Source organism: Diorhabda sublineata, chromosome 7 (genome assembly GCF_026230105.1).
Source record: "Diorhabda sublineata isolate icDioSubl1.1 chromosome 7, icDioSubl1.1, whole genome shotgun sequence".
Lineage (NCBI taxonomy): Eukaryota > Metazoa > Arthropoda > Insecta > Coleoptera > Chrysomelidae > Diorhabda > Diorhabda sublineata.
This window is the reverse complement of record NC_079480.1, coordinates 18,614,400-18,641,750: the sequence shown is the minus strand read 5'-3', so window position 1 is coordinate 18,641,750 and position 27,351 is coordinate 18,614,400. Positions and strand designations below refer to the sequence as shown.

Genomic DNA, 27,351 nt, shown 5'->3' with positions numbered 1-27,351 from the left:
TTACAGTCATGTTATAGATGTCACGGACCATTCGGGTTGCCGCTGGTTTACGGATGAGGAAGAAACTGTAGACAACGTTATCGGTGTGTGCCCAGTACTCACACGTACGGGGTTCAATGGGTTCAACCTACGTTGAAGTTAAAAATTATGTAATTAGCATTTCAAAGGACATCTGCTTATGACAGTTTTAAGTGGTACACGTACAAATGTTGACAATATATGGTCAACAACAATTGACACCGTCTGAATATTGATTTCACGGAAACGATTCTATTTTATTATTTTTTAATTCAAAGATCTTTGTGACATTGACAAAAACACTTATTTGATGTGATTCAGGCCTTGTAGTATTAACAATAATGGAAAACGATTCAATACTTTTTGATATTTTCCATTCGTCCGAACATTTTATCACAAAATCACCTATCTCTGTTTTTCCGTAGACTTCCGTAGTAAAACACCTTACTTTTTTGCACTATATTGGTTACACTTATTGCATTGTCTTGCACTGCACTGTCAGAAATGACTCGACCCAGTGCAAGCAGTACAATGAACTGGGTGAACTAGTTCTACTACAAAGAAGGCTTTAGTGTACAGTTCCTGAACTGGTTCTGCCAGTGCAGCTACCAAGAGCAAACCTATTGTTTTCCAAGTCACGTGATTTTAACAACTCAGCTATTTTATTTTATTTTGCCATAGGGTTTTTATCGTTCGCGACTTCAAATATAATAATTTAATCCTGATATATAATGTGGAGTGCGTTTTATTTTGGAAATTACCACGTTATGGGTTTTTTTGATTATTACCATACCCTTAAAGTCTATTCAGTAACGTCTAATTGAGCCCTTAAGTGAAGTGTCATTTGGGACCTGACTGATTTGGTTATAAATAGATCGTCCTATTTTCTGTGGAGTCCTGATCAACCAAGAAATTGTAATATTTTGACTTTCGTAATATATCCTGTCCTGATTTTTTCTTGATAATATGGTCACTTGTAAATCAAACTCTTGTATAGAGTTGAATGCAAACGATGAATTTATGGATGAAAATGAATGACGAAGTTTATTTTTTTACCCGGAAAAATTATTTAATTAAGAATATAAATTCAAGAAGGCACGGAATAATCGAAAATTTTTAGGGTTTTTGAGTGTTGAGTGGAGGAAAGTTCGAGACTAATTAGAGGATGTAATCATACTTGAAAAGTGAAAGTTATAATAATTAGTATGTGCAGGTAGCACACATTATAATGAAGTGGTTATTTAGGGGCAGAATATTTGAATGAACGTTAGGATGCCTGCATAACCAGTACCCATTGGATATTTCAAATAAAAAAATCAATATATTATAAAAATAAATTTATTCTAATTTGAATAAGATACAGAAATATAAAATATATATTTACACCTTCCGTTTGGTCGTTTTCGTATCTTTTTCTTGTAAATTTTTTCGGATCCAAGCGGCACACTGCTTTATGTTTTCCACGTATTTATCAGTGTGTAGTATTGTTTCTAGAACAAAATTAAATTTTTCCATAAAAACGAAATTCTTAGAAACCTTTTTGTAAAAACATTACTCTGTTCAGAGATTGCTGCATAATACGATGTTAGATAGTGAAAAGACTTACCACTATCGCACGTTTCCGGTTCTCTAAGCTCGGGTTTCCTTGGATAGTTTGTTTCTACGAATCTTCTCCTAAGAAAACTCTGAAATTTTGTCGAAGAAGTTTTTACTATTTTCATTATTCATTAACAAAATAATGATAAATACTGACCCAAAACAGTTTTACTTCGTCAATATATTTGTGACAAAAAAGATTTTCTCTAAGATGGTCATTGAAGGAGAAAAATATGAGCCATTTTCCTTTTGCATTCGCCCTTACCCGTTCCATCATTCGTATCAGAATGTCGCAACTAATTTTATTTGTTCGGAACGAGTAGAATGCGTCTGAGACCACTGTTTCCGTTATTGTGCTATTCATTGCCTACAAAGGAAAATAATGATGACTCACTTCGTATCATTCTTTCCCCCACAGTCTATTCTTCTTTCTGACTTTCCTGTCTCTGTATCACGCCCCTTACCCTCTATTTCTCCGCCGTATTTTTCTTTATGTCATCCCCCTCTCTTCCTCTCCATATCTCCTTACATTTGTTTTCTCTCTTTTCGACATTTTCTACTCCCTCAACTCTTCCTACCAACCAGCCTCACCCTATTTTTCTAATACTCCTCTCGTCTATCCTTTTCCCCATCTGTTTCCTTCTTTTTCTCTTCCTTCTTTCGTTGTACACTTTTCTCCTTTTCTATCGCTATCTAACGGTTTTTATCCCTACCTCTCTTCTATTTTGTTTCTCTTTCTCCTCCCTCATACCCTCTTTTTCTGCCTTCCTTTCTATATTTCAATTATTCCCTCTTACCCCACTTCTCTACCCTCTATTTCTTTCAGCCTTTCCCTCCTTTGTCCTCTTTCTCTCTTTCCCTCCTCTTTGTTTCCCTCTCACCCCTCTCTTAACTCCTTCCTTTTTATCTCCCCCTTTCCCTTTCTATCTTCCCCTTTCGCTCTACATCTTCTCTCGATTTTTTTCGTTTATAGAGAGGTAGAGACCTCATCCCCAAATCTCCTTAAGCATTCCACTTCTCTACTTCACTGGGTCTATCCAATATATCTCCATGACTTACTTGCTCTATTTTTCAGTTTTATCTGCCAGTCCAGTCTTCTCGCCATTTTCTTAATTCAAAATAAATGTTGGTGGGTCATCGTTCATTCTTCTTTTTTCCCATCTCCCCATTTTATTGTTTTTATGGCACTTTCTCTCTTGTCCCCACCCCTTTCTCTCCTTTGATTCCTTTTCCTTTATCTTCTCATAATTTTTTAATTCCCCTTTCTCTCCTCTTTTCATTCTCTGTTTTTTATCTCACTATCTCCACCCCAGGTATTTCGTCTCGCTTGCTATCTCCCCCTTCCTCTATATATCTTCTCTGTTTTTCTCTACCTCTTCCTATCGATTCCTCTCTATCTTCCCGTGTTTTATCTCTATCTCCCCCCTCTCCCATTCTCTACTTTCACCACTTCCTCGTATTCTTTCTCCATCTCTCTCGGTATTGCTATCACTCAAATGTCAAATTTTTATATATTTTTCAATTAGACGTACCTCAAAATTATCTATTATTTTTTCCCATAAGTTTTGTGACCATATAGCTTTATATAATCCATTACCAAGAGGATTCAGTATCAACCATTTCGCATTCGGTTCTTCTATAGTCACTGAAACAGAATAAACCATGAATGTTAATAATTCAGTCTAATCAATTGCGAAAACAATGTTATCAATAAACACTCGATCCAACTCATCCTCTTCAGAAAACATCCCTTAAAATACAACCTATTCCCTCACCATCCTCATTATATCCAATGGATTCCTCGGAATTACTATAGACGTAGTTTAATAATTGCATTATCATCATAATCAATTTTCTTTTCACCTAGGCATTATTGCAATCCATCTTTTCGACTGTTTTAAGTTGAACGGATGGAAAGCATTACGATAATACGCTGCAGCAGGGATCAAACACTTCGTGATATGTTTTTACATATGTGATCTTTCTACTGTCATCCAACTATCTACTTCTTTTATTGTAAGTTCTGTAAGCAAAGTCGTCGATAACTTATCCTAACCTAACTTTTCTGAATGCTTGTGATGGTTATTTCAACACATGCATAGTCTAAATAGAAATTTTACTGATTCAACTTAAGTATTTTCGTCTTCTTTATATTTATTTCTTGTTTTTTTTTTATTAAAGGCGATTTCTTGCTTAGCAAAGGTTAAGTTGTAGTTTGTATAGGTAATATTGACATTGAGATCTGCAGGAACTATTCTGTCGAGCTCTGGAGTCCTCAAAAACTGTACTATATGGCTTCAAGGAGGTCATATCCTCTTACAAATTTCCATCCAAATTTTTTTCTTCCGCACAGAATTTACACTCGCCGATTTCTGCTAGTTACAGGTTGATATTGAATACATCCTTTACACCAACACTTACGATTACACTGTCTGACGCGCGTTTCGATAACCAAGTTATCGTCTTCAGAGACTAAAGATAATCAGGTACCTTTAGTCTCTGAAGACGATAACTTGGTTATCAAAGCGTGCGCCAGACAGTGTAATCGTGAGTGTTGGTGTAGTGGTGGTGTAAACAGTGTATTCAGTATGAATATCGCCAACGGTTCCAGGTTCCAACTTAGTACAGGTTGATGTAATTGTTTGTACCAGTTTCATGATTTATGTTTTGAATTCTTCGTTGTCACCACAGCATAAAAGAAGAAATACTGTGCAGAGAAAATTGTCATTAGATGTTTATTGTTTGTGAAAATGGCTACCCTACGAAGACTCTTTCGCAAGGAAGAGTCCTTGAGGTTGTTCCTTGTAAACTTGAATAAAGTATGTAAAATTTTTATACTTCTAATAAATAATTAAAGTGAGCATATGACTTACGTTCATTTACATTATCGTGAAACCATAATTTTTTTATTTCCTGTGAGTAATCTGTTTGGTATGTCAGAGGTATCGTCCATTTTGAAAATCTAAAAATATATTTAGAAGTGATTATTTAAACGATTGATTTGATTTGTTTAGTGGGCTGTATTTTAAGTTAGTTATGAACCTCTTTAGTAACTCATAATCTTTAGCGAGTTTATGAGCTACTTCGTTCCCCTCCACTTTGGTGTGTCATGGAATCCATCGTAGGTTAAATTTATTTTTTTCGCCTAACTCGTTTAACTATTATTGGAGATCTTAGAGTTCTAATAGTAGATTTATTTTCTACACTCTATACTCTATTTCTGTGTTTTCATCAAATATAAGCAATTGCACAAGTAAAACACGTTCGTAGGTAGGCACGGCGTTAGCACCCAATATATGCTATACCAAGCCAGCTGTGATACGTCATTGGTTGTTGAATAATTCGCGTACTTCTTGATATTACTACTCATTATCAGTGATCAAAATCCTTGTGTGTTTTTCAACTGTATTTACTTTTGATGATTGCATTTCGATTTCGTAAATCTGGGATTGCGATTTCTCAATCTCATGTAAAGGATACGTGAATCTTGGCGAATCTAATCAGATATTTTGATCGAATTATTGCTTTCAGTATTTGACAACTGTGTAAAGTTTAAATTGAATCTAACCACTCAAAGTAGGAAGAAACAAAAAAGTCAGTTGAAAACATACAGTTGAAATTAAGGAAACACGTTAAAAAAGGCAGAGAGCCATTGGCAAACGTCAAAATTAAATATTTCTCACCCTTTAGTTTCATTAAAAAATGTATCGCAAGGTTGCTGCTTCAAAACGTAGGTTGAATTGTTGACGACGTCTACTTCTACGACTGGAAATTTGCTCTGGTACAAATAACTTTTCAAAAATGATTTAAGAGGTGTTCCAGGAACTACTTCTTCTAATATCGATAGAAAATCGTTTGTAGTTGCTATAGAATAAGCATATTTTTTCATATAACGTCTAACAGTTTCTCTGAATTTTTCTTCTCCAATTTGATCTTCTAACATTAAAAGAATAGCGGAAGCCTAGAAATTATTGAGATTATTTTAAATAAAGTTTCCATAACCCCAACACTGCAATATATCAAAAAAATAAGCCCGTTACGACCTCGTAGTTAAAAAAATACCGTGCCCCTTAGTAACCGAGACATTTTTGGAAAACTTGTTTACCCCAAATATCTTTCAGAAGGCCGCGGTGTAGACAAAGGACATGTTAGCAATGACAATCCTTTGTACGAGCCCTTAATGACGTTGTTATCGACAAAAGGGTAGATGAATATCACGTTCTTCGGGGAAGATGTAATCCAATATCCGTCGAGGCATTAACCGGGGAAGCAGTTCTCTTGATGTTTTACAAGATTTGTTTCGAGAGCTAATTAGAGAAACTTTGTACTTCATTGTATGTCATGCTATTTGCTACTTTTTTAACATTTTCGTTTTGTGGGATTTTTTCTCCTCTACCTTTAGAAGAGGCAAATTATTAACCGACTAAGGGTTAATTTTACAATCTAAGGTAAAACTGAAGATTAAACAAGATTGCTCTATTTACAGGTCACAGTTGTCAAGTATGTCAAAATTGCAGTTGTATGTCAAAGCAGGCTTGTTTGCATCGGCATAGCTGGGGATTATTCCTTGATGTTACACGTAACGGAGCTTCCGTTATCATTCGTACTTATCTTTAAAATATTGAAAAAATGTGAGCAATTTGAAAAAGAAAGGTTCGAATCCTCCGGTTCAAGTTAAACCGACAAGTTTAAACTATCCCCAAACCGCCGATAAGATTTAAACCGTAGTTTGTCAGTAAACGCCATCTATATAACGTGAAATAAAAGGTATCTGTAATTTCAAATGACTACTTTATAAAAATATCCCAGCTCGAGATCTTGTCAATCATCGCGGATTCGAAAACACCCTAATAGCTAGTTTTTCTTCACTTATTGTTCTTTTCGTTCTTTGTATCTTCATCGCCGGTGGTAGTCAATTTCATTGCCGATGTTGATACTTTTGTTGCTTATAAAGCACCGGTTCTGTTCGATCTTGTAAAACAGGTTTTTGTACTTTTCACATAGTATAAACGCGATTTTAGAAAAATAATATAAAAAAATGTTACCTTATCGTATACTAACGAATTGAACATGTCTGGAATATCGGTTTGTTTTGGCAGAGACCTTATTATAGGTTTAGATTTTTCGTTAATTTCTGTTTCGAAGAAGTCATCGAAAGCGAAAGCCTTCATTTCAGCTAACTGCAAAAAATATTAAACTAGATCACATCGTAAACACACGGCGTGGTGTTTGAGAAAATACTTATACAGTAATATCAAAATTATTAGGTTCATAAGTTCATTCAATTCACTGGGGCATATCTAGGGTGAAGTTCCTTCCAATAACTTTTTATAACATGGAAAGAAATTAAGAAGTGGTAAGAGAAAATGAAACCAAACGTGTAAAATTTGTTATGAAAACTTCTGATTAGTATTATCGAAAATACCTCAAAATAGTTAGTTGACAGATCTATAAGATCTTCATTGGACCAGTGGTAAAGGAATCGAGATGCGAAAAAACGCACAAAAAATTGTTTAAACAAGTTGCTTCCACAAACATTTGAAGTTGTGGTTCACTAGAGGACGTGGAGAATCCAACGTAACACTCATGTACGATGCTTCAGATGAACTATAAGCCAAACGTGAGTAATAGTTGGGCTACGAACACAGAATTCCCGTTGATAGGGTGGCATGTCGAATTTGGGAATGATAACAATATGCTTCGATGAGTATTTGCGGGTGTGGTGGAGAACGGGACGTGGAGAATCCAAAATAACGAAATACACTCGCCGTAAAAACATCGATCGAACTAAGAGCCAAATGTGTGTAGTAGTTGGATCACGTGAACAAAATGCTCGGTAAAAGGGCAACTGGCCGAGACCAGGATACTAAATTCAACGAGTACAGGCGCCTTTTTGAAAGACCTAGGAGAATATGGGCGAATCAAGTAAGCGAAGATCTACAGACCGTGGGCCTGACACATAACAAGAGAAGTTACAAGTCTCTCTAGACTGATCGAATCCAAAGAAATCAAATCGAACAGTTATTTTAAAATCCTATCAAGAATCTTCACGTTTTTGGTACAAATATCACTTGAAATACGAGTATGGATCTTCGCTCGCCAAGACTCGTATCGAGAGTCTATAGGAGGCGCTTCGCAAGAGTGGATCGGGCATATCACTAAAAATTACATCGTTTTCAGAGACAAGCATTATATACGGTATTTTGAACGATATTTTCCAATAATTTTGAGGTTACCTGTTGTTTGTTGGTGTCGTAAGCTGATAATTTATAGCTAAAATATGTTGCAAATCCTTCATGTAACCATATATCATCCCACCAAGCAGTCGTAACTTAAAAAAATTGTGACTTTAAAAAATAAATTCCTAATTCTATTAATTAAAAATTAAAGAGAATTCGTGTGCATCAGATTATCTTTCTTTTGGAATCATTAAATGTAAATCGATATTTTGAGGTTATGTTTTATGTTCTCGCCAGCCTGACGATCTCATCCTTTATCGCTGGGGATTTGATTGACTGGCACTATATGGACCAATCAGAAATGTCGCTTAACATAACCACAAAATATTTTTCGTATTGAGATTGCATTTGTATGGTAAAAGAAAAATCTAGCCTCTGTTTTATCGACACTTTAAAGTGTGCCTAATAAATAGGGATAGAAAATAAAGGAGAGGACTACAATATTATGAAAAAATGAAATGCTGTTTTCATTGGCTAGGCGCTGGGAACGTCGAATATAAAATTTGGCAAGCTACCAGCACGAACTTGACGCGATCGCGAGTGTGAAAGTTTATTATAAGTTATTATAAGTGTATAAGAAATAATTTTTGTAGCATTCTATTGTTAGGAATTTACTCAAAAATAAAATATTAAATACACAAAAAACATCAACTTTTATTTTAGTGAAATACACAATAAATACAAAATATATCAAGCCGGAAGCGCCATGTTAACCCTAGCTCTCGAGAATAATAATCTGCTGAAGTATTTTTTTATTTCAGTCGAGATTCATGCATTCCTAAAGTAATAAATTAACTTTTTGTCTACTTATCTACTAATACAAATAGTTCTTCGTTGACTAATTTTCTAGCGTAATTAATTCTAACTCACCCACTTTAACTAGTCCGAGGAAACCATCAACAACTTTTTCTCATAAGGAAATCTCTCTAATCGACTCAAGATCTTTTTCCCAATTTCTCTAATAAAATCCTTACGATTGCAGTACAGCCTAGCCCACTAAAGGATCACATTTTGAACACTTTTTTGTGGGAAATTTTATACCCTGAGATTATATGAGTGGATTTAAACAAAATTTAATCCTTAATTTACGTATGTGAGAATTCCTATGCTTCAATTTAATCATGTCGTTCAGTTAAACATTTTCTATTCGTTTATTGACGACGCAGTATGTTTTTATAAGAAATAGTATGGGGTGCAATCAATATAAATGAATAGTTTAAAGCAGCCGTGAAATTAAGGGAGAAGAGGCAAACGGTACAGCCGTTGTTTAATCGTTTAATAGAGGAGATTTGACGCTTGCAGATCGATCGTCGTCAGGTCGTCTACTTACGTGGGATAGAGGTTACAAGGGAAAAGAAAACAAATCTAGTTCGAACCCTCACCGATTATTGGGCACCGTTGCATCTTCTAAAGATACACTATACATCGTCATTTTAAATTATTAGGTAAGATCTATAAAATTTGTCGAATAGTGCGATACGAATCAACCGAGAATAAGGCAGGACGCAAGTTGAGACGCAGTCAATAAAAAAGGTCGATTTGAACGGCAAGTCCCTTTTTGTTGCTGCGATACTGGTACTAGGGAACCCAGTGTTAACAGCTGATCTGTTAATCCCACATCTTCCAGATGGTCATGCGGATTCTCTTACAAGCTAAACCACATCCATTATTTAGTTCGGACTATTCACATCAATGGCGGAATTCTCTTTTGAGGACAAAATTTGAATCCTAAGGAGATGATGAAGACGTATTACGACAATTTTTTGTCCGAGGAATCGTTTTATCAAGGTCTCAAATCATTGAAACGATGGGTATTACTTCGAATATTAAGTGTTTCTTTTTGTATGATTATTTAATAATGAAAAAGTGAGCATTGGAAATTTATGAAATATAAAATTCCATATGGAGGAAAGTTTATGTCCCCGAATTAAACTTTAAACGTCACATTAATACAACTATTGTGTTTGTAATTTAATTTGTATAATAAATATATTTGTCCACTATCGTTTAATACATCAGGCAACCAACTTTACAATTATATAGCTCTGTGTTTTTAGGTTGGATAACCCCGATCTGATTTATTCCGTGAAAGATGAGTGACAATTGACATTCGCACCGACTTTTGTTGATATTGATATTCACACTCAAATTCTCTTTAATTTTTCTAATTTAAATAATTCGTACCCAAATTTCCGAACCAAAAGTGGCTTAACTCGTGGAAAACTACTAATTTCATTTGGGATTTCATATAAATACGTAAAGTTGTTAAAAGACCTTCTCGAAATGTTATCAGACCCCAATTTTCAGTAGCGGCACTTTCGTTTCTTTTATACTCGATCATATCTGAAACACATAAATTTTTTATGAAGAATTACACTGTAAAATAAGTCGTAATTACTATTGGAAAGTCGCGTAGAGAATGAAGAAATGCGAAATAATGTTATTCGTCTGAATAGAGTCGTACTGAATTGTACTGTAAGTACTTGTAACTTGTACTGAATTTTTTATGAAAATTTATAAAAAAAACTGCTTTGCTCGATATACTCTCAAAACAAAAAACCTGATCCTCTAAGAATGAGGGTTGTGGCGTTTGGGATTAACAACATAGCAATGAGACATGGAATTCGAAGCATGAAGAAGTAGATGAATGTAAAATGATGGATCTCGATATCACAGTGACTAGTAAAACGAAAAAAGGGCAACTGGAATGAATACTGTGATGGAGTTAAGTGAAAAAATAGGATTTAGCGAAAATAAGAGTGGGAATGTTGTTAATGACAAAATACGAGAACATTTAAAACTGGGAACCCATGAACGAGATAATTTGCAGAGAAATCGTTAAGTTAGGGATATACGGACCAACTAAAGACAGCTACTACGTTTTTGGTATCAATTGGTATTAATTGAAAACCACATTATATTAGAATATCCAACCCTAAAGTGACTCTTAAGCATTTATATTCATAATTTACGTACGCAGTTTGTTGTAAAAAATGACGGATGTTCTCGAGTGTTGGATCATTGTCCATTTGCCACGTAAATCTCCGAGCATTTCCCGACACGTGACCCTCAAAAACGTACGGATCTACGAGATCTCCCGAGTGGATATCTGCCTTCACATACACCCCAGACAGGTTTAATTCTTCTTCAATGAAGACGTGAGGATTCTGGTCGTTACAGTACACGTAGTTATGTCGATTGACGGTCGCTTCATCCGACCACAAATTGGATCGCTGGAACTGCGAATCATCCGAGGTAACATTTGCAAAATTCCAATATGCGATCGAAATCATCCTCGTGAAGTACGCGTTTCAGAATTAGCTCAGCTGCTCAACTAACACCAGCGCTACCATACCGGTCGTTCAGAAACGGCGCGTCGGCAACAGAGCCCGTTTTTGGAAATTTCTGGTAGGTCTTCCTCGCTGTTGAACGATTTGGTAGCTTCGAGTTCGGAAATTTTTGTTGTAATTCGTATTCTACGTTCGTAAGCAGATACGATGTAACAAAAAAATTTTTTTTTTGTATCGGTTATTCATTTTGAAAAAAGTTTAATCGACAAGCAATGGATGAGCAACTGTCAGGTCAACTAGTGAAATTGTTTTTGTGGTCCAAATGGTTAAAACATTTCTTCAAAATTATTGAACTATAAAACTTTTGACTGTGAACTTACCTAATTTCGGTAAAGGATAACTGATATTAGTATACTCCGAATGAAAATTCAATGCTGTTTTAGTAGCATTAAGGGCGAAAGCATTGTTTTCTTTACTGGCATTAACGGTGTATACCCTAATCGGTACCTTTCGTCCTTTATAATCTAAAATTTCTTCGTAGTATGGAAAATTGGTAAAAGCAAACGATAGGAGATACGTGGACATTTTTAAAGATGTAGCAAAATCGTAAACTACAGTGTTATTTGTTGTAAATTTATTCTGAAATATAAATTAAGGTAATTATCTAGATTAGGTTACACCCCTCCAATTTCGTGGAAATTTTACGATGTTATAAAGGAAATTTCGCTAAACAAGAATATATATATATATATATATATATATATATATATATATATATATATCATCGCGGAAATCATCCCTTCAGGTACTTTTTTGCGTTTAAAGAATCAAACAATTGTAATGATTTTTCAGTGATTGTAATATGTATGAGACCACCTCATCAAGAAAAAACCATGGAACAGTTTTCGATAACAGGAACCGCTGCTTGTGATTGGATTTCATTTTGTAGAGGTTAGGTTAGATATTACAATCACTGAAAAATCATTACAATTGTTTGATTTTTTAAACGCAAAAAAGTACCTGAAGGGATGATTTCCGCGCCCTGTATATAATCATATTCTAATTCAGCGTAACTTTCTTTATAACGTACTAAAATTTCAACGAAATTGGAGGGGTGTAACCTAATCTAGATAATGACCTAAATTAATATTAATTTGGTATAATAAAATTTCACTTATACAAGGTGTTTCGTAAGTAATTAATCTAATAGGAAATTTTACATATTTTGAGAAATTGGTTCAATTAGTATACATATTAGAGCGTTTCATTCCCGAAAAAAAATCTCATCAAGTATGAGCTCTTAATATCAATTTTATTTACTTACAATTTAAATGAAAGTTTTACCTTTTAAGATGCTGGTAAAATTAAATTTCTAATACTTTTTACAATAATATAAATCAGTTTAATGGATCTCGTGGAGAATTTTATGCATTTTGAATATCTGTGTAAAAAAATTTTACTTAAACGACTTCTATTGGTGAAAATTAAACAAAAAACTCTAAAGCGATTTCAAAACGCATAAAATTTCTCTCAAGGTCTATAAAAGTAATTTGCTTTATTGTAAAAAGTGAGTATTAGAAATCTGTAAAAATTCAGAAAAAAAACTTTTATCATTTTTAAAACACAAAAAGACTTTAAAAATGTTGGTGTCCAACTTGTAATAGACATTTAATGGTGGGGGAAAGTTATATTTTCCATCTTGTTGTGCACGAAGATTTTGACTCGAGATGAATCGAAATGTAGCCAGGACATTGAAGGGATCGAACAACACCACGTGACACAAAAACTGGTAATCCTTGTTAACCAAACATTATACTGTGGGTGAATAAATGTATTTATAAACATTGTAGTGTTTATGTTTCTCATCCAACCCCACAAGGGGTCATTTTATTCTATAATAAAACTCATCTTGTACAAAATATACAGAGTTAATTAATGTTTTATTGTCTGGAATCTACAGTTTAGAAATTGGAAATTATCTACGACACACCTTGTATTTACGTCATTATTTTCATTGTTAATATTTGTTATTGATAATAGTTCGCGTGTTCCGAATAGTTCCGTATCAGTAAATAACCAATTTAGGTTCGCTGTAATTGATTACGAACCTATTCAATAGATTGATTTACAGCGAATGATGCGAGTGACTAATTAATGATTATTTCCGAAGTTCGCGCTAAATCGGTTCTTAAACTGATTCGGAATCGAACCCGCGAACAAATCTACTTATTGTACTCACAATTTCAGGCATATTTGAGATACCTCTGTAAGTGTCGTTCGGTGAAATAAGTCGTACGTGAAAGTTTGCTTTAAATGCGGGTTCGTCGAAACATGGAAAAACCGTTCGAGCTCTTATAGGTTCCAAATCTGTTACATACACATTCCTGAAACAGAAAAAAACCAACAAAATAAACAAAGAATTGCGTATCACCCAAACGGAAAACTTTCTAAGTTCTAAAGTTTACAAGATTGGTAGTAGAAAAAAGAAAGTTTTTTGTCCGCAATTGTGCTACGGTTAAATGTTTATGTTAATTTGTAATTCGTAATGTTAACGATTATTTATGCAGCCAAAATTAAATTACAGATGAAAGAATATGAATTCCCTTTATTGGTCTTTTTTGTTATCTTCTTTTCAGTGCCGTCTTCTACCGAGTTTGGCGATTGACTTTTATAGACTCTTCTCTATTATGCGCCGCATGATTTATATTCGAGGCTTTTGGTATTTGGAATCATTCGAGTAGGTTTTTCAGTCAGGATTTTTTCTTTCTACCTAACCCTATCCTACCTGCTATCTTGCCTTCCACGATAAACCGTATGGCCTAGGTAGCACGCTTTTCTTTTACAAGCAATTCTAAATCTTTAGCCATTCTTCTCGGTACCTCCATATTGGTTACTCAATCCAAGGTATTCTTGAAATGCGTCTATACAGCTACATTTCAAAAGCTTCTAATTTTTGCATTGTTGCTACTTTTAGTGTCCACCCTTCCATAACGTAAAGCAGCTTGGAGAGTACTTAACATTTCTGGGGTACCCATGCTCAAGTTGCGGTTGCTCAAGAGCGTTCTCATTTTTATGAATGTGGATCTTGCCGTTTCAATTCTAATCTTAATATAAGCTAAATCAGGATTCCATTCATTATTTTGTATATCCCAAATATTTGAAGCGGTGTACTCTCTCAATGGGATCCGTTTCTATATGCAGATCTACATTTTGTAGTTTTCTCATACTAATCACCATAAATTTGGTTTTCTTTCTGTTGATATCAAGACCAGCTTTATCGCCTATTGTAGTTACTCTAGATCTTCGACGTTATTTGCCAATAAGACAGTATCATCCTTAGTACAAGTCGAACAGCAAAGGCGATGGAATGCAACTCTCCTAGTAATGCCTATATCCTGACTTTTCATGTCTCCATATTGGATATGTGCTGTTTGATACCAATACAGATTTTTTATAATCTTTTTGTTATACAAATGTTGATAGCTTCTGACACTATCTATGGGTGTTCCCGTATCGTTTAAACGACTGTTTTTTATCTTGATCAGTCTAAAAAGTAAAACACTATGGTGGAAATCGGTGCAATAAAATTTTTTTCATATCCAAAGCACAAGTATGTTGTTAACACACAGGGCAGTATTATTATCTAATTATCTAATTATTTAAAAAATTAAAAATTAACAGAAGTCACTAAAGTAATATTGAAAACAAAGGAAGACATATTTAATTTTTTGAAATATTGGGATTGGAAAAATCTAAGTACTGCAAAGTACAAGGACACCGTAAAGTTCCATTTTCCGGACTCAAATCAGTACTGTAAAGTCGACAGTACGAAAAAAAAAAACATTTACTGAATATAAAAAGGAATACCATGTCTAGCCTACCAAAAAATTAAACTAAGTATATTATTCAAAAGTGATTTTGCCTCAAGTTCTTCTAGGTGGATTTAGTAGCCTAATGGTTCTGTTATTGATCCCAAGGAGAACATCGAGGGTCAGGTTAGCAGCTTACTCCACAGGATAACTAACTTCGTATCGATAGAAAGCCTTGGATATGGTCTGATTGGTACGAGTACGATTCCCGTGGCGCCAAGATTTGGCTATGCCATCGAATAAATTTTTCTATATCTCGTTTCTTTGTCGATATATCGCTACTTGAAATAGAAAAACCTAACCTCACCCCACAGAGGTTTCCATTTTAAAGCGTTAAAAGCGTATTTCTTACTTAGTAATTATTGCTAAATATTTTTCTTATTTTATCAACGGTACTAAACAATTAATCGTATATTATGTAATATTAATGACTGTTCTTTTTAATATATATCGTAAATTATTTAAAAAACACCTTTTTTCGTTAACTTACAAAAATATCATTGAATTACAATCGATAAAATATGAATCTCGAACTAACGTTTGGTTGTGACTTTAAGTATAGATATCTCGAAAATCAAACGAGATATCGAAAAATTTTATTCTTCACTCGTTTTATTATGGCCTAATTAAGCTAAATTGATTGTCAAATTGCGATACCTCGACTCATCAATCCATAGAACTCTCTCACTTTTCACACGTCCAATTTTTATGTTCTTCAGTTCGCTGCAATATTCTTCACTGCCACCCATCCAAAAAGGTCAGATCTCTAGCTTCATTGCTCTGAGTTGCTGTCTCTGGACCTGCTCTTCCTTCTCATAATCAGTATTCGTAATCAGCACATTTACTTAGTCGGAGGACTCAACTTTTCAAAATGATACTCCTTTTTTTCTGTCTAGAGAGCTCAATGTATTTAGTTTTGTAACAATTCAGCCTGAGTCCAAATCTTTTTGATTCCTTTTCCAATCTATTATAGATTTTTTCCAAGTCCCTGGGGTGATAGTACAAACCTTGTGTCTAATGTGAGGTTAAAAATTAAAGTAAATAAGGGGTCCCTCTTCAGATAAGTGAACTCCCGGTTATCCGGGTCTCGATTAATCAAGCCTCCGGGTTAACCGTGCCCGTCATTTAAAAATAACAAACATAAACAAAGGTCTTAATAACGAGACGTCTACGGGGAGCCACGATGGTTATTTGTTTATACAGTAACAAGCGCGGTCGAGCCGTAGAGTACTCTACTGGAAGAAGAGGTATGGAGTAAGGCAGTTAAATATTAGTGGTGAGAAACTATTAAAAAACTCATCTGAAATCGAGGAGAAATTGTGTTCAAAGAACGATTAGCTTCCTGCCTGCCAACAAGTGATTGGTTTTACAATGAATTTGTACCTGTCACTAAAGAGTTTTTGAAAAAAAATAAGCTTCCGAGGAAAGCTGGTCCACAATTGGATAATGCGCTAATTCACCCTGATGCCCAAGAATTGGGCAGTGGTGGTATTAAGGCAATGTTTCTACCCCCTAATGTTAGCTCGCTTATACAACCTCTGGACAAAGAGGTTCTAGGATCTACCGGCGAAGGCTTCATCAGATGTTGATTACGAAGTTAGATGAAGGAATGACTGTTAAGGATGTCATTAAAAAAGTCACATTAAAAGATGTGTTGTACTGGATTATATCAGCGTGGGATGAAGTAAAAACCGACCACCGTTCAAATGTTGTGGAAAATTTTATTTGTCATAGACGGACCATGCAAAAAAGCGCCAGAACCCGAGTGAACTAGTCGAACTACCCGTTGAAGATCAAACCAACAGCGAAGACATGTTCAAATGGGGATTACCAACGAGGAAATCATCGATATGGTAATCCGTGTTAAGGGCTGTGAAGAAGATGACAGATGAAGATGTGGACGAGATAACTATCAAAATATACACCGACGGACTGAAGGCGTTCAACGCTGCTCTACTTTCATAGTGCAACAAGAAGATGTTATCTCTGAAGACGATCAAAGAGTTAAATAAAGAGTTAAATAAAGATAATAAAGATAAAGATAAATAATCTATGTTTCCACTTGCTGGATCATCAAGAAGACCAATCAATAGATAAATTCGATTACAAATTACAGTATCGAAAGAGCACAGTTTGGGTCACCTTATATACAGAGGTCGGCATAAGTTTGATAAGTTTCGCTGGATCTATTTGTAGAAAACTTACGCTTTAATTTCTTTATCCTCATAAACAGCCTTTATGAATCCATATTTCGGTGAAAATCCAATTTTTCCTTTGTAATTAAATTTAATAGAATGTTCGCCTGGTTGTATAGATGAATTGTCAAATTTCACTATGATTCTTTCATCACTTATTTCTTCGTAGATTGCTTTTATTTGATTTATAAATACTGCGGATATAGTCAACGCTCGACTATGTAAAGATATACCTTCTAATTGCTTTGTAGTTTTAACGCAAATTGTCGTTTCTCCATAAAATATTTCATTATCGATATCAGGTCTGATTGAGAGGTAATATTTTTGTGGAATTGCTTCATCGGACGATAGTCGATAATTTGATGTATCTAAAACAAAAATATATAAACGTGAATTCAAATTAGATCACATATTTTCTCGATTCTTTTAGTCTCAGTATCAGGGTAATATTGTAAAAAATACAAAATGATCATGGCCTACAATTTACATAAGAATATACCAAACCCATACTTATATCCTTCATATTTTCTGTTTTTTTACTCTCCTTGGACTCCAGAGCCTTTTTTTAGGTACAATATTATGCTATTTAATATTTTTATATTCTTATTTAACGTTGTTTTTAAATACTTTTAGAAAAGGCAAAGACGCCGCTGATATCCTAAATTATTTGCTTCTTAAGGCCAGGACAGACATATCAGAAAAGCGAGGAGGTATACATGATACGAGGAGCACTTTGCTTAAAATTTTGATTTTTACGATTCTCATCTTTATAAATACCTTTTTTCAAAATAGAATTTGGTCAAATCTAATTCATTATCAGGAGTTTGAAAAAGCGAGGAGGTATTTAAAACACCAGGAGTAATTTGTTGAAAATTATTTTTACCAAATTTTATAAGGATTAATTTTGAATATGTAATGTAGAAAATGTATACGACGTAGCATAAGTAAAACTTCTCATAACCAGCGCAGCGTCCCAACGAATTCCGTCGAATCTGTTTCTACATCAGGAACACAGCAAAGCGAGGTGGTGTACATGATACCAGGAGAAATTTGCTTGACATTATGATTTTTACGATTCTCATCTTTATAAATAAAATTACGTCAAATGTGATTTGTTATCAGGAACAAGGAACATAGAAAACCGAGGAGTTTCTAAAAATCAACAATCAAATCTAGTTGAAATAGATTTTCTATGGGGAATGTAGAAATATAGAAGACGTACCATGAGTACCTTTTTTCAAAATCGAATTTGCTCAAATCTAATTCATTATCAGAAGTTTAAAAAGCGAGGAGATATTTATAATACCAGGAGTAATTTGTTGAAAATTAATTTTTACCAAATTTTGTAACGATTAATTTTGAATACGGAATGTATAAAATGTATACGACTTAGCATAAGTAACTTATTCGTAACGAATTCCGTCGAATCTGTTTCTACATCAGTAACACAGAAAAGCGAGGAGGTATACATGATACCAGGAGCAATTTGCTTGAAATTATGATTTTTACGATTCTCATCTTTATAAATAAAATGTGATTTCGTATTAGGAACATGGAAAACCGAGGAGTTTTCACCAAATTTAGTTGAAATAAATTTTCTATAGGGAATGTAGAAATATAGAAGACGTACCATGCGTAACTCTTTTTTCAAAATAGAATATGGTCGGATCTAATTCAATACCGGGAACACAGAAAAGCAAGGATGTATACATGATACCAGTAGCAGCGAATACACAGGTACTTTACAACGAGCGAAGAGCCACGACGACAACAGTGTATAGTCACCCTTAACAAGAAGAGAATTAGTGCAGACTGTATGATATGAAAGGTGGAATTTAAGATGAAATAATTTGAAGACATCACATATATTATTTACAATTTTCAAATAATTTATTTACGTGATCATGGGATTAAATGATAAATACTGATTATTATATTGGCGTTTCGATGTCTTCAATAATATTGATAAAAAATATTAAATAGTTGAGTATGTAAAAAAGTTGTTAGTTGATATTCAATTAATAAAGTGTGAAGGTCTGGAGTTGAAAGCTATTGTTAATGAAGGGTATGATAGATCAAGTTAAAAATTTAGGAAGCCGTCATTAGAACTGATGTCACGTAGACAAAGAAAACCTTAGAATGTTCGAAAGGAAAACGCCAACAAGAATATTAGAGCTAAAGATACTAGATTGGCATGAAAATATAATAGCTAGAGAATGAGGAACTAAAAGAGGTACTGAAAATACAATTCCTATAGTTTCTGAGGTTAAAATGATAAGTAAACAAGATAAAAAATCAAATATTAAAGACATTAAACATGAGATGAATAATAGGAGAGAATGGACCAGAATAACGAAAGAAGTTGGAAGCCAAACAAATTTGTAGAATGGTGAAAGAAGACGAGCAATTCCTATGGGAGTAATAGCCATATTACAACCCAAACTATACAAATTATATTAAATTTCTTTCTTTCAATATTAGTAAAAAATTTGAGAAACAAAAAATATTTTTTATATGAAAGAATTATGCGTTAATTTTGCGGCGTAGCATATGTAAAATATACACTAATCAGTCAGTTTCGTAAATAAATTATCGACTAATTTCTAATAGGTTTGTCTAATATTAGTTATGGAAACGGTACCCTCAACGGTATTTTATAGATATACATAGAACTGACCACATCAGTAATAATTATACTGGTATGCAAGGAGATTCTCCATTAAATAAAAATCTTGTCATGAAAAGCTCGCGAAATGGTTTCTTAGGCCGGCCCTGTCCAGCTACAATTTTAGGAAGTTTAAAATTCGGCGAATTCGTGCGGCGTCTTTCACATTTCTTTTAATGGCGAAAGAGCCTTTGTATTGTATTGTATTTTTATTATAGGAGGCGGTTTATTTCCAGCATTACTTTTAAATAATTTCAAGGAAAGTCTATTTATTTATTTATTTTGTTTCTTTTTTTTTCTAGAGCTTTGTAGAATTTTATTTAGGTATATAAATGATTTGTGTAAACGCAGTTAGTTAGTTTTCACCCCACGAATAGAAAAAGTGTAAATAATAAAACGTTACAATATGATATAAGGTATATCCACTAAGTAAAATCCATTTGGTTATAAAAAACGTGTACCGGGTGGGCAACTAAGAACGGCCGTCGTCCATATCTCAGTAATGGATTATTTAACAGAAAAAAATATATAAAAAATTGACAGCGAGAAAAACGTGGAAATTATTTTCAGAATTTTGTATCCGCTACTAGAAATATTTGAAAATATGAAATTAAAAGGGCAAAATTAAAAGAAAAAAACGAGTAGCACTTTATATACAATAATCAAATTCATTAACAAATTCTGCGCATTTTTCATTCCGAAAGTCTTAGTCTATCTCTACAAGTAAGATGTGGGGGAGAGTGGGAACGTTGTTATGAAAAAATGTATGTAAGTCCGGTTCTGCTAAACCGATTTTCATAAACTTGATGCTGTTTAAAAGAGCTTTTACTCAACAATAGTCCCCAGTCAGTCACCATGCTACGCAATTATGTTTTGATTTTTTAAGTTTTGGTATAGTTGCTTAGTTTATTATTTATAGCTTGATTTTGGTACCAAACGAAAGCTTGAACTTTCTAGCTTTATAAAAAAATGGCCGTTGGAAATTTTGGCGGTCCAATTTGAAGACGGGCAACTTGAATGTACGCTGTAAGATACTCCATAAGAGTTTTCATTTGATACGAAATAAGCTAATAAGCTAGCTAGCATTCAAAATTTGAAAAATCAACAAATGGTTGCCCAATCAAGTGACTGCCTGGGAACTATAACTCCTACATCATTCTTTTCGTTTATTTGAGTACTACCTTTTCCAATAATATATGTTCTTTAACCGATCAGGTGCCTTTTTCAGCAGCTGGCTTCTCACCTAATTTTACTTATGATTTTTTTTGTATACAATGTGACGAAATACAGGCTCCTATTCCGATATCTACGGGAAAGTTCAATGCTACGTGACAAATAGTCCCAGAGCTGGCTACATAAAAAAGCATCGATTTGGTACACGACATTTGAGCTTGGAAACGGGGGACCCGTAATTAGTACATCCTCAAACGGCATTTCTTGCACTCTGTACAGGTCGGATATGAAAATGCCAGTCGGTTTTCCCTAGCGAAAAAATGGGCTGAAAAACCTTATATGTTACACGAGTGAAAAATCTTGGATCGTGGGGACCGAACCTCAAATAAAAACGCAAGAAATTTTGGAGGTCAGAGAAGCCTCGCCAGAAGCGACTGATAGTGCCGGACAATTCGTCCGAAAAATCCGATATGGTACACGAGTGAAACCTTGTGGAACGTGAGGTTGAACTCTCAACTAGTAGCGGTGTTTTGTAGGTCGGGAAACCTTCGCCAGAAATAACCGAAAATGCCGGAAAAATCATCCGAAAAACCTCATTTGGTATACGCGTTAAACTTTTTTAGTTAACTTTTGGGGTCTTAATTAAGAGTGGTGTAATAACGGAAGAAGTTTTACAGGTTGGAAAACTTCTGAAAAAATAAGGAAAATCGACGTACTTGTGAAAATGAAAACCGGATGGCATTTTCATATCCGATCTATACAGAGTGCCAAAAATGTCGTTTGGTGATGTACTAATTACGGGCTACCCGTTTCCAAGCTCAAAAGTCGTGTACCTTATCGATGCTGTTTTATGTAGCCAGCTCCCCCACTAAAAGCAAATATTTGTTTTTTATAAAACTATATCTTGTATATTTTGTCATATTTAAATTACTCCTTATATTCTTTTTCTTACCATGCAGTTTTATCAATTTATATGGTATTTAAAACGATGTGACCGTTTCTATATGAAAATTGCTAACAAAATACTAAGATGGAATATTCATACTGAGCCCACGATTGTTTACTACTACTAGACAACAATTATACCATCTCGATAACCCAATTATCGTCTTCAAAGGTCAAAGGTTGATGTTGGTGTAGTAAACATAAAACTAAATAGTCTGTATATAAGTAGCTAATGACTAAATGTTTATAGTAGTGTCTCCGTGACGAAAGTCAGTTCAGAAAAAAAAACACCTACAAGGATTTTAAGAAGTACGAGGATGGTAGTAGCAGTATCTATACAGCATCTGTTTTAAGTTTGAGGACGCCACGTAGTTTAGTATTTGTTTGGCAGCCATCAATAGTGAACGTTCTTAGTGAATTTGTAAACATGGAAAAAATTGGTTATTGTTATGTACAATACTTTTATTTAGAAGACTTTAGACAAATCAATAAAAGAGCTGTTCTAGATTCCAATTTGGGTGAGATTTATCGTTCGTTATCAACAGCAAAATATTGGATAGCAGAAGACCAACATCGCAATTGTTTCACCAACTGAGGTGTCGACTCCAGAAATGTTGAAGAAAATCCACAAAACGGTACTGGATGATTATCGACTGAAAGTGTATGAATGAAGCTGTGTGCGGAAGATGGATGCCGCGTTTGCTTACAACGGATCAAAAATAGCGTCATGAAGATGTTTCCATCGAGTGTTTAGCAATGTTTTACATAAATAAAATCTAACTAACTATATATTAATTTTCAACAGTGTAATTTGAGACCTTGATTAAAAGTGGATCGTGAAAAATTCTTCACTTCTTTCAAGCAAGAAAAGCTTATTTTATCTGAATAATTTCTCGCTGGTAGCAAAACGAAATGCTATATTAAAATATGGACAAATATTTTGCAAATTCTGTTCGCACAGGAACAAATATAAAAATTTCTAAATTCATCTCTCTTTGTATGAATAATATTTTTGGTAATTTTATACTTCTGCGGCCCCCTCGTTTTTTGGCTCCAGAAAATCGAAAAATCATCCGATTTCGATGATTTTTGTTCAAAACCTTCGTTTTCACGGCGGATTTGAGAAAAAAATATGGGAAATATCTCACCTGGAGATTTCATATAGTTTTATGACTCTAAATGTGAACATAAGCGCACTTATTTTTGGTAATTTTATACTTTCGCGGTCCCCTCGTTTTTTGGCTCTAGAAAATCGAAAAATCCTCCGATTTCCATGAATTTTTTTTTAAATCTTTGTTCTTACGGCGAATGTATGAGAGAAAATATGGGAAATATCGTACCTGGAGATTTCATATAGTTTTATGACTCTAAATGTGAACATAAGCGCACTTATTTTTGGTAATTTTATACATCTGCAGCCCCCTCGTTTTTTGGCTCTAGAAAATCGAAAAATCATCCAATTTCGATGATTTTTGATCAAAACCTTCATTTTCACGGCGGATTTGAGAAAAAAAATATGGGAAATATCTCACCTGGAGATTTCATATAGTTTTAGACTCTAAATGTGAGCATAAGCGCACTTATTTCTGGTAATTTTATACTTTCGCGGTCCCCTCGTTTTTTGGCTCTAGAAAATCGAAAAATCCTCCGATTTCGATGAATTTTTTTTTTAAATCTTCGTTCTTACGGCGAATGTATGAGAGAAAATATGAGAAATATCGTACCTGGATATTTCATATAGTTTTATGACTTTAAATGTGATTATAAACGCACTTCTTTGCATATAATCGTTCATAACTTTTATACAAAGCGTCAAACGCAATTCATATATTTTTTTTGTTAATATACACAAAAGAAGCCAAAATTTTGGAAAAAAAATTGAAAAATGTTTATTTATTCATTTTTTATCTATTACATAATAATGAAAATTTCCAAATCTTCAAATTTAACTTTTAATATTGTACACTTGATTACAATAAGTGATTTTAAGAATGTTTTTGTTCATATAACTTAATAAAAAAGGTACAAATGATTATTTATGAGAAAAGGTCAATTTTAAGAGAATTTGTTAATATTTATAATTGTAAAAATATGATAAATCTACATTTTTGTTTATACTTTTTTCAATTTTCAATAAGAGTGGCATTCACCCCTAGTGTAGAAGCATACATTGGCACCAAATCAGGTTTGTTATTTGCATTATTTTGAGCTTCTGTCAAAATTTCAAACTAATCCATGAAGGTCTTTAAAATTGTGAGATTATTTGCTTGTTTCACTGTACTAATATTATTTTTACTTCAATGTAAATAATAGTTTGAAATAATTATTTTATTGGTATAGATTATGAAACTAAATATGATTGTTCATAGATAGAATAAAAACTGTTATCATAAACTACCAAGTGACAAGAGTTCCTAATAAAATAGTCATTTTGGTTTGGAAAAAAGTTAAAAAATGTTTTCCTGATTTTTTGAGTTATCAGATTGGTGGTAGAAAATGAATATGAATGTGGTAATTCGACAGATATATTGTTCTACAGAAAATAAAATTGTTTTTTATTTTAGAAAAAAAAACGCGTGATTTTGTTTATATAATAAACAAAAAGTTTACTTACCAGATTTTGTTACACTGACATAAATACAGAAATAGATCACTATACCAAACAATTTCGTCATAATTTTATCATTAAGTCCAAATAGTTTCAAAAGAAATAACTTCCTAATTAGAGATATTTCATTATTATAAACAAATATATAAACCCACACAACCTTTCAAACCGATAGTTCAACAAGACTGAAGCCACATTATTATATATTATTATTTAAATTGTTATCTGAGGCTATCTTAAGTTAATTGTGTAATTATATTAATATTCATATCGTCGAGGCCCATTCAGAAAAACATTAAGTTTATCTAAATATTAAGTCAATAACTCGGTGCTTAGCGAGATTTTTTCTTCATCGATTCAATGGAATTTTGCTACTACACGAAATCGACGTGAATCTTTAGTTCACAAGAATTCATTCGATGAGTATTTAGTATTCAGGACCGGATTTATTTTTATTTGCTGCGTTCGTTGTTGTTTTTTCTTTTTTCATTTCGTTATTTTTATAATAAATTCCGTAGCATGCCAACCTGATACCATTTAAAATAATAATAAAAAGTTTTATGAGAAAAAAGTCCATTTAAAATTGCTAATCATAGAAATGGTGAAGGTCTTCCATCATGTGACTAATATTCATATAAATCAAATCAAAATTTCAGGACCGGATTTATTTTTATTTGTTGCGTTCGTTGTTGTTTTTTCTTTTTTCATTTCTTTATTTTTATAATAAATTCCATTGCATGCCAAACTGGTACCATTTCAAATAATAATAAAAAGTTTTATGAGAAAAAAGTCCATTTAAAATTGTTAATTATAGAAACTGCGAAGGTCTTCAATCATGTGACTAATATTCATATAAATCAAATCAAAATTTCAGGACCGGATTTATTTTTATTTGTTGCGTTCGTTGTTTTTTCTTTTCTCATCTCTTTATTTTTATAATAAATTCCGTAGCATGCCAACCTGATACCATTTAAAATAATAATAAAAAGTTTTATGAGAAAAAAGTCCATTTAAAATTGTTAATCATAGAAATGGTGAAGGTCTTCCATCATGTGACTAATATTCATATAAATCAAATCAAAATTTCAGGACCGGATTTATTTTTATTTGTTGCGTTCGTTGTTGTTTTTTCTTTTTTCATTTCTTTATTTTTATAATAAATTCCATTGCATGTCAAACTGGTACCATTTCAAATAATAATAAAAAGTTTTATGAGAAAAAAGTCCATTTAAAATTGTTAATTATAGAAACTGTGAAGGTCTTCCATCATGTGAATAATATTCATATAAATCAAATCAAAATTTCTGTAGAACTTTTGAGGGGGTTCAAGCCCCCTGCGAAATAAGCAAAATATCACCTAATATTATACCGAAAAAATACAAGGAGTGAAGAGAATTAAATTATTACATTTGAATATACATAGTAGCCCCTAGCGCAATCTTTTGACGCAACTAGGGGACGTTGCACACAGTACAGCCATCTCCAGTCGAGTAGCTGAACTATTTTGTATGGAAACTGTTCCTCGATTATTCACCTCGCACCTTGGTCTAGATGAGCGAAGTTTTGTGGAAGTTTCTGGAAGACTACTGGGCTGCTATATAAGCGTCGCGACCCGCTTACGGCGTATTGTTCCATGCGAACTCAAAATGAAAACGTGAACCCACCGATTGACTGAAAATTTCCAACAGATACTCTAGATGATTGTGCCTAAAAGGATTTTTGACGTCTCGCAAGGGGGTAAAAACATTTTTTTATATCCATATCATCACCCCCCTTATTTCTTTGTCGTCTTTGTCACCCCCCTACTAGTACCCTTTTCATCATAAAAAATTCTTATTAGTAATAGAATATAATTGAACAATAATAAATAAATTATTGATTTTTGACAAAGGCACACATGAAGATAGCAAAAAAATAAAACCTTATATTTCGACGAATATTAAGAATTTTTGTGGTCTCGCAAGGAAAGAATATAAAAAAAAATCCTATCCTAACCTAAGCAAGTATTTTCATCTACTGATATTTTTTATGAATACAAGATCTCATTAATATGAATTTAAATATTGATCTATGTAATGAAAAGTTATTTATCAAAGCAAGATAATAGTGTTTAAGTTTAAGGAAAGTGATGAAATTAAATATTTAAAACTAAAAAATAACGTAGTATTTAATACGCTTGGAACTAAATCAGTTGACGCAAAATGTTAACGAAACGATCTCTTTGATCTAGACAAGCATTCAATAACCTAGCAAAAAACTGTAAGAAAATGTGAAACAAAACGAAGGCACATATCACAAAACTTTAACAAGAAAACAAAGATATAAAACAAAGAAATTTTTACCCTACGATGAACCTCTTGACATTAGTGACAATAAACCTCCAGACGTTACGTAGAATTAGAAATAATTATTAAACAAGTGAATAGTTTGGTAAATCATGACAATATAATAAAAAATAGTATAAGAATAATGAATAGTAGTAACCCTAAGGCCTTTTTTGTGCTCGCGTTTTTTGACGCTGGTCGCGGGGTGACAAAAAACGCGACGTTTTCTAAAAGCACGTTGTTAAATGTGCGTTTTATGCATCGACCGCAATCAACCGTTCAATACCTGTATCGCGGCGTACTGAAATCCTGTCGCATTACAAAACGCGTCGCGACAGGCGTACATTAATTTCAATTGGTGCTTTTATGCAGCGCGATTATTATCATTTGTCGTTCTCATTTTGAACACTCAGTTGTGTTGATGCGTGA

At 33.4% G+C, this 27,351-nt stretch overlaps 1 protein-coding gene across 1 annotated transcript; it reads right to left on the bottom strand.

Annotated features, from left to right (window-relative positions):
• Positions 1–1,340: 1,340 nt before the first annotated feature.
• On the bottom strand, positions 1,341–25,085 carry LOC130446636 (uncharacterized). The gene is made up of 13 exons (XM_056783003.1): positions 24,605–25,085; positions 17,218–17,575; positions 13,383–13,527; positions 11,524–11,782; positions 10,038–10,196; positions 7,851–7,945; positions 6,660–6,794; positions 5,298–5,575; positions 4,488–4,576; positions 3,147–3,259; positions 1,772–1,981; positions 1,625–1,703; positions 1,341–1,508 (listed from the first exon to the last, which is right to left on the bottom strand). Exons 1-13 carry the CDS (start codon positions 24,663–24,665, stop codon positions 1,399–1,401), a joined length of 2,091 nt encoding a protein of 696 aa, XP_056638981.1. The 5' UTR covers positions 24,666–25,085; the 3' UTR covers positions 1,341–1,398.
• Between the last annotated feature and the right edge of the window lie 2,266 nt (positions 25,086–27,351).

What these genes read in the sequence shown, in the direction of transcription:
- LOC130446636 (XM_056783003.1), bottom strand. Translation starts at nt 24,665, where the DNA reads ATGACGAAATTGTTTGGTATAGTGATCTATTTCTGTATTTATGTCAGT. An exon ending in TTTTTTAATGAAACTAAAGG is followed by an intron (nt 4,577 to 5,297) that starts GTGAGAAATATT and finishes ATATATTTTTAG; the next exon opens with ATTTTCAAAATGGACGATAC. An exon ending in AAATAATAGATAATTTTGAG is followed by an intron (nt 1,982 to 3,146) that starts GTACGTCTAATT and finishes TTTCCTTTGTAG; the next exon opens with GCAATGAATAGCACAATAAC.